General features: G+C 45.0%; 1 protein-coding gene across 2 annotated transcripts in view; it reads right to left on the reverse strand.

Moving 5' to 3' along the window:
• Positions 1-14138, reverse strand: part of DIP2C (disco interacting protein 2 homolog C) — a 485199-nt gene that overhangs the window by 82801 nt on the left and 388260 nt on the right. For both annotated transcript variants that reach the window (XM_062211075.1, XM_062211076.1), the window contains 5 exons: positions 13696-13904; positions 12539-12653; positions 11469-11670; positions 4476-4585; positions 3118-3198 (listed from right to left, as the gene is read on the reverse strand). In XM_062211075.1, the coding sequence (XP_062067059.1) occupies positions 3118-3198; positions 4476-4585; positions 11469-11670; positions 12539-12653; positions 13696-13904 (717 nt within the window). The remainder of the gene's footprint in view (positions 1-3117; positions 3199-4475; positions 4586-11468; positions 11671-12538; positions 12654-13695; positions 13905-14138) is intronic.

The raw sequence follows: 14138 nt of genomic DNA on the forward strand, positions 1-14138 counted from the left end.
TGTACCATGCTTCCTGCTTGCACAGCTGTCATTCCCATTTACTATGTCAGCAGCAGACAAGAGCACACAAATAAATGATGGAAGTACTGCTCATGCTGACATCTTGGAGGGAACAACCACTCTAATGAGCCCATGGTCAAAGGATGGGAGTGAGGGCTGCCCAAATTCAGACTCAGCAAAAATGCACACCCCAAGATGCAGGTATTGGCCCTGTGGCAGGTGCCAGGTGGGGGATAATAGTACTTCGGCTATGTGACTTAAGTCATCATTAGAATGAATGTCACCTGTTTCTGCTTAATTTTTTTTTAGATTTATTTATTTATTTATTTATTTATTTGAAAGTCAGAGTTACACAGAGAGCGAAGTAGAGGCAGAGAGAGAGGTCTTCCATCCCCTGGTTCATTCCTCAACTGGTCACAACAGCCGGAGCTATGCTAATCTGAAGCCAGGAGCCAGGAGCTTCTTCTGGGTCTCCCACGTGGGTGCAGCGGCCCAAGGACTTGGGCCATCTTCCCCTGCTTTCGCAGGCCATAGCAGAGAGCTAGATTGGAAGTGGAGCAGCTGGGACTCGAACTGGCACCCATATGGCCCCATCTGCTTGTTTTTAAAATATTACTTTTAGGAAACATATTGTGGGGCCAGCGCTGTGGCATAGTGGGTAAAGCTGCCACCTGCAGTGCTGGCATCCCATATGGGCCCAGTTCAAGTCCTGGCTGCTCCACTTCCAATCCAGCTCTCTGCTATGGCCTGGGAAAGCACTAGAAGATGGCTCAAGTCCTTGGGCCCCTGTACCCACATGGGAGACCCAGAGGAGGTTCTTGGCTCCTGGCTTCGGATCGGCACAGCTCCGGCTGTTGTGGCCAATTAGGGAGAGAACCAGTGGATGGAAGACCTCTCTCTCTCTGCCTCTCCTTCTCTCTCTGTGTAACTCCAACTTTTAAATAAATAAATAAATCTTTAAAAAAACAAAAAAAAAAAAAAAGAAAACATTGCACACCTAGCTCCCATTTTAATTCTGTCAGATAGTGTTGAACGTGGAAGTTAATCTAGGTGGAAATTATAGTGGACCAGCCACAAAAATCATGTTGTTGACCTAAAGTCCAGGTTGAACATTTGTCACAAGTGTACATGGGAAGCAGCAACAATGAACACAGGTGCTTGGATCTAATCATTTTAGGAGAGTAACAAAAGTGATGTTGTGACCCTTCAGATAGCTCAGGATGGAATTGCTTCCGTGGGGAGACAGCCCCAGGAAACAGCAGAGCCCACCTAGAAGGAAAGGGTATCCTTGCACCTGCACTCTACATGCTAACCTCGAGTAAATTTATTCAGGGCTTTGATCCCTCCAAGTCAGCCCATTTCATGTGTTGTTGCTGTTGGTCCTAGGGAAACCCCTTTTAAGCACATGAGTCGTTTCCAGGAAACATGTTTCTGCAGAAGACCTTGGGTCCAGCTATAGCAAAGGACTGAAATCGCTCAAGTACTCTGGCTTCACTCCAGGGAACAAGCTGAGGGATCTCCGCTCAATTAGACATGGCTAGAATCTATTTTCCATCTACTGGTGGGACACGCTGTCTGTGAAGATGTTTTGAATCTTTAGGTATGTAGGGGGTCTCCTACTTTGAAGTGACTCATTTAGACCTCCAGACTGGACACAGGATAGGCACAGACCCTACACATCTGGGGGCAATGTGTGTGTGGGGTTTACAGAGGATATAAACCCCACAGACACAGTAAGGAAATTAAGGGAAGAAGGCACACTTTGCTAAAGAGATCAGAGAAGGGGCATAGGAGGCAGGGCATAGTCAATATCTAGGTCATCACTTTCAAGATGATTTGCAAGTCTCTAGAGAACCACCGGAAAGAAGGAAAAAAAGTCGCTAGTTTACAGGTAAAGCCCTACATGGAGAGGATATAGAAAGTCAGAGAAGAGGAGATTAAAGGGAAATTTGGACAGGGCCACAGAAGTCCAGAGGGGTGAACTGGGCGGACACCTCTGTTTGGAAAACAGGGCTGGATCTGTATTCATTGGCTGGAGAAGGCGTCAGGGAAAAAGAGGTGAGAACTGGGAGGCAGACATTCCAGATGGGGGCTCATGGTAACCGCGGATCCTCAGACACGGAGTCTCTGCTACTGCAGGGCTGTGAGCACGAGAGGCAATGTGGACTGTCAGTGTGGGGAGGCTGCACGGAGGGGAAGGGGCCCCAGCAAACACGGGGGCCAAAAAGGATCTGGGGAACATGAGCTCTCCTGTTTCTAGAGATTCATCCTGGGAAATGGGCTTCAGTAGATTCAGTTAAACCAACCACTGGGATCAACTCAGCGCTCACTCAGGACCTCATGAGTAGAGTGGAGGAGGTTCACAGGCCACTCCCGTGAGCTAACCCACGGTCTCAGAACAGGAACCCAAGCTAGGGACTCAGGGATCATTAGCTACGTCACTGGCATTTCATTTGTCTTTATTCTTCAAACGGCAAGAGGTAAATTCACATACTGCAGGACTTGGGTATTTAGCAACTCTAAACAGCCATAACGTTTTGAACATTAGATTCTATTTACCAAGAGCTAGATTTTAAATCTATTTTTCAAGCCTTATTTCCATGGCAAAGTTAATAATCATATTAAAACTTTTGCATTTAATTTTACTTTAAGAAATATGCGCCTACATACTCAAGGCCTTAACCCTAGCGACTATTATGAAACAATATTTGATGAGCTGGTTTTCTAATGTGAAATGGAAATTATACATTATACTTATGAAATGAAAATTTATTAATTACACTTATACAACGAAAAAGATTTTCATTCCTTGAGTCTGTACTTATTTATAAAAAAGTAGTTTTGTAATCAAATGAAAAATATAAATAAATGATAGGTCTGTAATTGTTCCCAACAGAAGATAATATCTCCAATATATGGATAAAATGCACATGAACAAGTTATCATGATGTAAAGCAATCCTAAAATGAGAAAGTCTCATTAGTCAAAATAGCAAAAAATAAGTAAGCAAAAGGAGTTTCAGGACTGAAGTGAAAGAGTGAAAGCAGGAATACTATAAGGCAGCAAGACTCCCCCAGGAACAGGTGTGGTCCCCAGCAGGTAACCAGCAAGCCTCACCCGACAGTTGAGCAGCGTGTAGAGCACGTGGTCCGGGGTGGTCTGAGCTCTCCACTGCAACACCTCCGAGAGAAACAGGAACTGGAACAGAACACAGCGTTAGGATCAGGCCCCTGGAGTCTGGGTTGGGACTATCTCGATGACTAAGCCCATAGAACCTGTGCGGAGTCTTCAAACAGCATGCTTCTCCACAGTGAAATGAGAACATTCATTTCCAGGAAAATCTCTGACACACCACCATCCACAGAACACAGCAGGGCTTATAACTTTTCTTCTGCAATGATTTAGAATTCACTGCACCCAGAAGCCAGAGGGTTGGTGTTGTACCCCTGGCTAGGGAAGTTTTCTGAAAGTCTGCCCATGGATGGGAGAACTTTTCCCCTGATAAGTAGTGGGAGCTGATATGGAAAATCCTTTCTCTTACAGCTTCCAGAAGATGCAATGTTTATGTCCACAGGCTGCAATGAGAGAAACAGGCCCCCACCTTCTTCTTCTTCTTCTTAAATGGCTCTATCGAGCTGATGTGTTTAAATGGCAATGCCCTGATGTCACTGAAGTGCATTGCAAATTATGCAGACTATATGCATGGTATCGATTCAGTCTTGTAGTAAGAAAGACGGCCTTATTTCATGTCGGTATACAGAATATTCTGTGTACAACCCTAAATGCCTTTTATTGAGAGAAATATACTATGGAAGTTGGGGTGGGGAGGTGCATGGTGATCAAGAGCTACTAAATTGGTGGTATTTTAAATGGCTGATATGGTTACATTTCCTTTTGGCTGTGTGAAATGAGACCTCTTTTGGAGAACCCTATGTGCTGCCAAGGGTAAACGGTTATGGTGGGGAGTCGCAGCTATATGTGACCAGATGAGTGACATCTGTGGGCACACTAAGCTTGAGCATTTCTCCTGGAGCTCTTGAAGCTACGGTTAAGGAGGTCTGACTCCTGAACCTTGGATTTGAACCGATGGTTTCTTGTGTTCCCAACATTAAGGGATGACATCTTCTAGTAAGATCACTGTCAGGCAGTGGGAGATGACAATCTGTGCTGGTAGGAATAATTAGAAAGAAATGGTTAGGGGCATGAGGATCCCCCAACTTTTTCCTTAGTCCTCCCAGTCTTGGGAGATGACATCCCTCAATCATTTCTGTGCAACTGTGACATTTTCTAAAACATCAGATTCACTAATAAACAGGTTTCCTTTATAAAACCATATGGATGTCTCTTGTAGGACCAAGAGGGCAGCAGGACAGTAAGCTCCTCAAAGATGCAAAGTGGAAAAGCAGGGCGCACTCACTCAGCTCTGCTTGCTAAGTCAAGAGGACCAGACCTGGGGTTGTCACTTCCGTTCTTACCTTCCGGGCCTGATCATTGTCTTCTATCTGACCCAGGTCTCTGCCACTAGCTTGGGCGATCCTCTTTCCAGACACCAGGTTTCCCACCATCACAGAGGCAGGGCCGATTTCTGGGAAGAAACAAAGTTATGCACAGGAGGAGACAAAAACCCAGTCCCCTAGAATGACTTCTGATTTTTGTAAAGAGCTTCCTCTAGGAATACCCGTTGGAAGACCTGAATTGAATTAGAACACTATTCAAAGAGATCACTAAAATGATAATGACGGCAAATATAACTAAGACATGACTAGGGCTTATGTGGAAACGTCTTCATCATACACCAAATTCCCCGAGTATACCTCCAAGGCCAATGATCTGATTTTCCAGGGAGTGTGACCCCAGTGACATATCTGCCGATGTATGAAAAATGATGGAGAAGACAAATAATGGAATTTAAAAGCTTGCATTTTGTGCTAAGTAAAGACTTCTGGACTACATCTTTTTCTTGTCCTCTCGTGTTCTTACACAAAACGAGAACTGACCATGAACAAAATATTGTAGATTTTAAATGCTACTGACTCAGTTGCCAATGCCCTTTCCCTAGTTTACGAAAACATATAGCAAGAGAAAAGCAGGTATGATCCACTCTGATAGCTTTTCCTTTTATGAAAGAAATTTTCTAAGAGGACCCAAGAAACTTTTTGGAATTTCTCACTGCTGGAAACCCTAGATGTCCTCTGGGTTCCTTAAAACACTATCATTCACATTTTTTCATTAAACCCATACTTATAAATCAAGATACCCAGATTTTATAGGAAAAAAGTTTCATGAGAATATCCGTGTGTGTGTGTGTGTGTGTGGATCTGTCAAGGAGGGTGGAAAAGGAGGGAGGGAGACTGAGCAAGTTTAGCAAAAGAACTGCTTTGTAAAATAACACAGAGGACATTATCAGTTTGTGTTTATTTCTTGGTTTGACCAAGTATAAGCTGAAAGCAATGATGAAGTCAATATCTTATTGAACTTTTGATGGAGGTCAAGCTACATATTTATAAATCAGAGTATATGCTGCATTATTTATTCCAGATGAAGAGCTGTGTCTGCAGTTAAACAAACTGACCACGAAATACTTGAGAAAAGTTATCAAAGGTTTAAGATACAGGTTGAAGAGTGGTAGCACAGAAACAAAGCTTATCATGGACCAGTTCCTATGCCAGCTGCCCTTACATCATCCTGGCTCCTCTGAATAAACAGTGAAATGAAGAACCACAGTAGGAGGCAGCCCAGCACTAGGCATCATTTAGGTGACCGAGTGAGAATGGGACCCTTATTCTTCTCTTTGGGTTCACAGCTGTCGTCCTGAACTTATTCGCCATAAAACACAAAACTTACCATGATGTGGGAGAAGGCTTCAAGACGGGATTAAAATTTGGAAGAGAATAGCCTATTACACAGATCCCTGGACTCCTGCCAGTCGGTGCTCAGGTGTTAGGCAACTTGTAGGAGCCTTGCACCAGAGCCTGGGTCATTGCAGGAATAAGCCTTACACACTCAACTGTATCACATGAGTTTTCACATGTGATGGTTGTGGGCAGACTACACTGCTCCTGTCAGTTCTCGACACAGCAGCTATGGAAAAGGAATCGAATTTTCCCACTGAACAACACAGAACGGCCACCCGGCCATGGACTGCAGGCTGGAATGCAGAGAGCGGCTGCCACGGTTGCAACATGGGAGTTAACTGCTTCTGCGAGGTAATGAGAACAACCTCCGAGTCTGCATCCTTGCTTAGCAGCCACTCGGCTTCTATCTTAGCTTCGGCTGATGAAGGACCTTAATGTTCTTCTTGGTGACGGCGGGCTGAGCAAGATGAGCCTTCTAGGAAACCAATGTGGAAACTGGCCTCCGCCGGTCTAAAGGCTTCTCTGTAATTGTAAGAATTCAAACCAGGTAGGGAAAGCAGGACTTTGGGAGAGTACCAGGTTTTCACAGAGCCTCCTTCGGTGCTTGTCTTGCCACTCACTCAGGTCTTCCCTTATGAATGATTACTTCTGCTTGCAATCCGTGAAAGCAAATGTGGCAAATTTAGGGACCTTCTCTCTCCCCCACACACAGACTTAATGACCCTGGCTTTCCTGACTGTTGCCAGGAAACTCATTTACAAAATCCGTTCTTACCAAGAGCTGATGATCATACTCCCTCCCTACTGAAGGGAGGTGGGCGTGTATGAAACACCCTTCCCATAAGTCACTGCCTCACAGTTTGAAAATATGAAGGTGGGACGTGCCACCACGTCCACATTGAAATTCACATCCATTCCCTTCACTTGCTCTCAATTTTAGACTTATCTGACTGCAAGTCAGCAACGTGGTCTCTGGCGCTATCAAGTTCCTACACAGGGGACGGTCAGAAGCTTTATCTCAAAGAGAGCAGCCAGTCACAACCCTGACTGAGGGACAGCACTGTCCTCCCATGGGACGGGGTTCCCTGTGGGCTCTCCCTGAGCTGCTTCCTCGCACTCCTCTGATAAAATCCTCAAAGCTGTGAAACTGTGCCAGTTTGTACAGCTCTTAACAGTACTGCTGCTAGCTCCCAGGCTGGGCTCAAGGGCTTTTAACAGTTTGGTGCTCAATTAAGATGATCTCACAGAGCACTCTGTTGCTAACTGAAATAAATACAAAGTCTTCCAGTAGGAAAAGGCGATTTAGTTGTCTATAAATCATCTGAATTTTCAGGACTCTGTTCCCAGGGTCTAACCATATTATTATGTTGCACACAAATGGTCTTGATGAACATTTGCTTTGGCTGCCAATGATGGGCACTCATTCAGAGTCTTTTAAAAAATTATTTTTTAGTTGTTATTTTTATTTGAGAGACAGAGACAGAAAAACAGAGATCGTCAACCCAAAATGCCCGCACCAGCCAAAGTCCAGGTCTCCCATGTAGGTGGCGAGGACCCGAGTACTTGAGCCATTATTGTTGCCTCCCAGAGTGTACATTAGCAAGAAGTTGGATTGGAAGTGGAGGAGCTGAGACTCAAACCAGATACTCAGATATGGAATGCGGATGTCCCAAGCAGTGTGCTAACTGCTGTGCCAAATGACCCTCTTAGGACCATTTTAAGTGTTTCTTCCAAGGGGCCTTAGAAATCATCTAGTCTGGGGCTGGCATTCTGGTGAAGCAGGTAAAGCCATCACCAATATGGGCGACAGTCCCAGTCCTGGTTGATCCACTTCTGATCCACCTCCTTGCTAATGCACCTGAGAAAGCAGTGGAGGATGGCCCAGGTACTTGAGCTCCTGCACCCACATGGGAGGCCCGGAAGAAGTTCCTGGCTCCTGGCTTTGGCCTGGCCTAACCCTGGCCATTTTGAGCATTTGGGGAATGAACCAGCAATGGAAAATTTCTCTCTTTCTTTCTCTCTCTCTCTCCTTCTCTTTCTGCGACTCTTTGAAATACATAAAATAAATATTTTAAAACAAGGAAATCACCTGGTCTCATTACAAAAAATTTAGAAACTGAGGCCTGGGGCAATGTCCTCTCAGTGTATGGCAAGCCAGAAGCAGAGCTAGGAAAGTATACTGGCAGAAGAAAGGTGTTCAGCTTAATGGTCATCTTATGTTCAAAACATTTTTTTGAGGATACAGAATTACATTATCTCTCAAGTTGATAAAAACAGATGGGATATATATATATATATATGTACACATGTATACTTTCAATTTCTTCTTTTCAAATTTAGATTTGAGAGATTTAAATTTAGATTTCAGAATATGCGTACTTTAGATCTCTTCTTTTTAAAAAGTCATCAGCCACACATGAAATCATACAGTATCAGAAATGGTAGAGTATATGGAATCATAGAGCTATGAAATCATAAGAGTCTCATGTATTCGCAAATCATTCTCCCCACGATAAATACTTGTCCTGGATCTTGTCTTCACAGATGACTCAATTGTCAGGACCTGGACGTGAGACCACCCATTCCGTGGGCTCACCCAGGCCAGGAGCTTCTGATGATGAAACAACCCCAGCACTCGAGGGACAGATCCAGCTCTACACTGAGCACACCCTGCTGAGTCCTGGGACCATCACAAATTTCACTGTAACGGGGAAAACACGTCTAGTCGGAACAACTGCCATGGCATCCTTCCCAGTGCTATTTGTGTTCTGGGATATTATGAGACGTGACACTTTCGTGCTCACTGAAGCTTTGTGTTTTCAGTGGCTCATCAAATGATGGCACCGTGTCCATAGAATTTTAAGAAATGGATACTCTGGTCAGCTGCCAACCGCACATTTTATTATAGCCATCGTATAAACCAGGGATTTGGAGAAGAAAATGGAGATGAGAGGACAAAAAGAAAAGGAGGAAGAATATCAGTTAAGGAAATCTAGGACAGGAAAAAATGATTGATGTGACAGAAATAGGTAACAAATGTAATAGCAACAACAAATGTCAATCTGATGTGTCTAGAAAACTGAAAACAATGCCCTCCTGCATTCTTTGATGGAAGTAGCTTATACTAGAGTAAGAGAGAACAAAGCACCCCGTGTGTAACTTACACACCGAGAATTGTAGAAAGAATAAAAGCCAGGGGTTTACAGTCAGAAGACCCGAATTCAATCCTTTGTCTGCTAATATGCTTGGGGTTAACACTTTTCTTCTGTAAGCATCAGCTTCCTGGCCTTTGAACTAGAGATGGCTCACCCATTATACCTCTCCTACTTACTAGAGAGGAGCAGGGAGTATTCTCAGTACACCACAGCCCTGGTACACCCACAGAGTCTCCTAGATGAGATTTTCTGAACTGGTGTGTGGGTTTACTAGAAATCACACTATACCCATGGACAAGCTGAGTTAAGAAAAGCCAACAACCCTCTGTCGTCTCTCCCTCTCCCTGTAATTCCGCCTTCCAAACAAATAATAAAATAAATCTTAAAACGGGGGGGGGGGCACTATGGTGTAATGGGTTAACCTGCCACCTGCAGCATGGGCATCTCATATGGACACCAGTTCGAGTCCCGGCAGCTCCACTCCTGATCTAGCTTCCCAGGCTAATGTGCTTAGGAAAGCTGTAGAAGATGGTCTAGGTGCTTGGGCCCTTACACCCATCTGGAAGACCTGGAAGAAGCTCCTGATTCCTGGCTTTGGCCTGGTGAAGCCCTGGGCGTTGTGGCCATTTGGGGAGTGAACCAGCGGATGGAAGATCTCTCTCTCTCTCTCTGTAACTCCACCTTTCAAATAAATAATAAATCTTTAGAGAAAAAAAAAAAAAAAAAGAAATCCAACAATCTCAAGGTGGACTTTCTATAAAATCTGCACCATATTGCTATTCTTTATCAGATGGCACCATACAGACCCGTGCGAAGTTTTAAAAATTGTGTGAGGGGCTGGCATTGTGGTGCAGTAGGTTAATCCTCCACCTGCGGCACTGGCATCTCATATGGGTGCAGGTTCTCATCCCGGCTGCTCCTCTTCCAATCCAGCTCTCTGCTATGGCCTGGGAAAGCAGTAAAGGATGCCCCAAGTGTTTGGGCCCCTGCACCTGTGTGGGAGACCGGGAGGAAGTTCCTAGCTCCTGGACTCGGACTGGGGCAGCTCTGGCCATGCGGCTATTTGGGGTGTGAACCAGCGGATGGAGGACCTCTCTCTCTCTCTCCTTCTGTCTTTAACTCTACTTCTCAAATAAATAAATAAAAATTTTAAAAATCTTAAAAAAGGGGCCGGCACTGTGGCTCACTTGGTTAATCCTCCGCCTGTGATGCCGGCATCCCATATAGGCACTGGGTTCTAGTCCTGGTTGCTCCTCTTCCAGTCTAGCTCTCTGCTGTGGCCCGGGAGGGCAGTGGAGGATGGCCCAAGTGCCTGCACGCCTGCACCCACATTGGAAACCAGGAAGAAGCACCTGGCTCCTGGCTTCGGATCTGCGTAGCTCCAGCTGTGGCGGCCATTTGGGGGGTGAACTAACAGAAGGAAGACCTTTCTCTCTGTCTCTCTCTTTCTCGCTAACTCTGTCAAAAAAAAAAAAAAAAAGAAAGAAAGAAAGAAAAAAAAATCTTAAAAAAAACTGAGTGAGGCGACGTAACAGTTCTTAGGAGCGCAGTGCCCCCTGGGTTTGGATTCTGATTCTAACGCATCCTAGATGTGTCTGCTTAGATAACTTCCTGAATCTGTTCAAGACGCACTGTGCTCATCTGTAATGACAGAGACAAGAGCACTGACTTCATGGGTTCTAGGAGAATGCAATCAGCTGAAACACACACAGAGAGTGGCTCGTCTACCTAACACACTGTATGTTACCATTCCATTACTCTGGTCTGAGTTTGGTTGTGGCTCATACATGTTGCTGAGGTCTGCTTTATCAGCACTAGGACCCTCTGTTACTACAGTGGCAGAAGAGTACCTACGTCCTGACCCAGAGCTTCCTTGCTACGAATTCTCCTTTGCTGATAACTACGTGCAATCATAGGAGCATGACTGATTTAGACATTATAATTCACTTAGTTGGTGGATAATGAGGTTCCCACACTACAAAGCATTAGACAAATTTTTTATGCATTACAACAATGTCACAAATAAATTTGTAGAATTCTTTAAATGACTCAAAGTGCTTTCCCATGTAGGAGTATTCTCTGCTTTGATTCCTAACTTAACCGCATGAGACACACAAGGATGCATGATTTCAATCTTTATATAAGAAGTTTTGGCCTTGCCAAAGTCCATTGAGCAAAATCTAATCTACATCAAGTGCCCGATGCCCCACCAGGAACTCTAGGCCTCTCCTACCACCCACAGGTCCTCCACTGGCCTAGCCCTGCATGGAGACTGCCATCCCTTCAGAGATGCTACATTCCACCCGCCCTTGAGTAGAAATGCACCTTTTCTGATGAGTCGGTTACTTTACTCCCTGGGATCGCCTGTGCACGGCCTCCCGCTGAGCATGGTACTCAAGAATGCACAGAGAGAATCCACCTGAGACCAGGCACACACTGTGCAGTGCAGTCAGACCCACCTGGTTGCTTCTGCCGAGGCTTAGGCAAGTTTGTGACGCAAGTGTGGGGGCACATCAGGACATTGCACGGATGCAGGGAGCCCTCCAGAAAAAGCTGCTTTGTTTCTGACAAATGGATCCCACCAAGCGGGGTTTTAGGGAGGGTATTTGCCGGCACCAAGGCCAGACAATAAACTCCAACTTGATGTATACTGTCAATTGCCTGGAAAGTTAAAAAGAAAAAAGAGAGATCATTGTTATCCTTGGAATTAAATGCAGTACATTTAACTAACAAATATTTATATACACAAAATACTGTCTGTGATACACAGAAGTGTGTGTGGGATGAGCAATCTTCCTGAAATGAAAGTGCCAAGGCAGGAGAAATGTGGTTTTTAAAATTTCATTCATTTATTTATTTGCGGTAAGCATTTATTTTTTACATTAGTTTGATAAGCAGAGTGAGAGAGATAAAGAGTTTCCCTCTACTGGTTTGCTCCCCCAAATTCCTGCAACAGTCAGAGCTGGCTCCAAGCTGGGAGACAGGAACTCAATCCAGGTCTCCTATGTGGGTGATGCTCATCCAACTATTTGAGTCAGACCTGCTGACTCCTGGGGACACCCATTAGCAGGAACCTGGAACCAGGGTAGGGGCTGGGATTCAAATCAAGGCAATCGAATGCAGGATGCACACATCCCAAGTCGCATCTTAACTGCCAGGCCAAAAGCCCACTCCAGAGTTCTCTGACTGAACTCACCAAGCTAAGAAATTTTACACAGGACCTGTCAGACCATAAACAACGAAAAAGGAAATTTGGAGGACAGAAGACTAATGCCCGAGTTGATAACAAAGTATTTTATTTGTGACCGCCCCAGTGCCAATGGCAGGAACCAGCTTTGCAAAGTCCTAATCCCCACCCTGGATCAGGCTAACTAGCTTGTGGGATGCCTGGTGTGATTTCCCAGTAAATGGAGCAGTGCCAAGCACACAAAGCTGCAGCTGCTAAGGGCCAAGTCATCATCCTAGCAATAAAGAAGGGCAGCTGGGACGGAGCCAAGGATGTAAAGGTAGAGTGGCAAGGCGCAGTGACCTGGAGCACCCTGCTCATCCACTGGAAGCTGTCTTCCTCCGTGGAGTCTGGCCTCTGCTCGGCCACAATCACGATCCTCTCGTCGTGAAGGACGGTTACTGAGAACACAGCTATCCTGTGGGGGACAGAGAGGAACACGGGATGAGCGCATGGTGCAGATGCTCTCGCAAAGACCTCCCGCGGCAGTGAGGAATTTCATAACCGTCTTTAATAACATTGCAGCTCTAACTGCTACTCAAAAAAAAAAAAAGCAAATTGCAATTCCACATTCCCACCCACTTATTATTAATGTAACAATAGCTTTGTAGGGGCTGGGGGAGACGCCTAGTGATGCTGCAGATGCAGTTACCCACATTTCCCTTGAAGGCTGTGCACAGTGCCTGCGGGTTTTGGTGATATGGTTTATACCTTTCAGTACGGGCAGGAGGAGTGAGTGTATAATTATCAGAAGTGCTGAGACATGGAGAACCACACCATTCACGTCTTGAGTTTGCATCTGTGCAATAATAGTCTCCAAATCAGTACAAATGTGGTTAGCACAGAACTGCAGCCACTCAAAACCTCCAGGATATCCCTTTTAGAAACAGGTAGTGGTTTTAAAAGTAACTGAAAGGTGGCCATGTTACATCCAAGTATAAACCTTCTCCTATCTTCATTGGCTAATTGGAAAAGATGCTAAAGCAGTTGATGACATGTCTAATTTAGTGTTTAGTGATTGGTGTTTAGCTCTAGGGTCTAATTTAGTGTTTGCTTAGCATCTACTATGTGCCAGGGAAGGTAGGGAAGAAAGAAGAAGAAAGTTGTGGGAAATTCAAGAAGTAACTGAGCACCCACTTTTCCATGCAAATCTGTGACTCAGTGGTTACCACTGGGTCCTTCTGATCTAAACAAGACAAACATTTGACAATCTTGTGCAGTTATTTAATACGTGTAAGTTTTTCAAATGGATATTTTATTTAGTTAGAGGAAAAATTAATGACCATATATTTATGGGGCTCAGGAGATTTCTGGAAAACTCTGGGGACTCCAAACTTGATCAAATCTCAGAGGTCACTGAATTTAAGATGTTTATGCAACTTTTAAACTCTCCATAAGAATATAAAAAAATGTTCTCTGTATAACAGTATACTCTTAATTTGCAGATGAGAGCAACTAACCTCCCCCTGTAGACGAACTTCATGGGCTCCACGGCCAAGGCTGTTGCCACGATGTCATCGGCGTTGTGTCTGCGCCCACTGACCACCATCAGGCCGTCCATCTTCCCCACCACGAAGACAAGCCCCCCAGGACCGACAAACCCCAGCAAGCCTGTCCTTATGAACGGGTATTCGCTGATGGGAGCCCCGGAACTTGTCATGGGAAACACCTGGTGGAAACATGAGACTTATCAGGCCCACCTCTTACACGGTGGTCGTTGTCTTTAATCCTAACCGCTTCTCTGTAGAACAAAGGAATGAATTGTCCCTGAACTTTGCTTTGCCTCTTAGGCTCGGTGACCTGGACAGAGCAGGGCAGGTGGCAGTAACAGGTGTCAGCAGGCAGTCTTCAGACATAGGACAGCACTTCCCCTCCCGCCCACCTTACCCTTAGCAGAACCTTT

The sequence above is a fragment of the Lepus europaeus genome, chromosome 14 (assembly GCF_033115175.1).
Source record: "Lepus europaeus isolate LE1 chromosome 14, mLepTim1.pri, whole genome shotgun sequence".
In the NCBI taxonomy this organism is placed as follows: domain Eukaryota; kingdom Metazoa; phylum Chordata; class Mammalia; order Lagomorpha; family Leporidae; genus Lepus; species Lepus europaeus.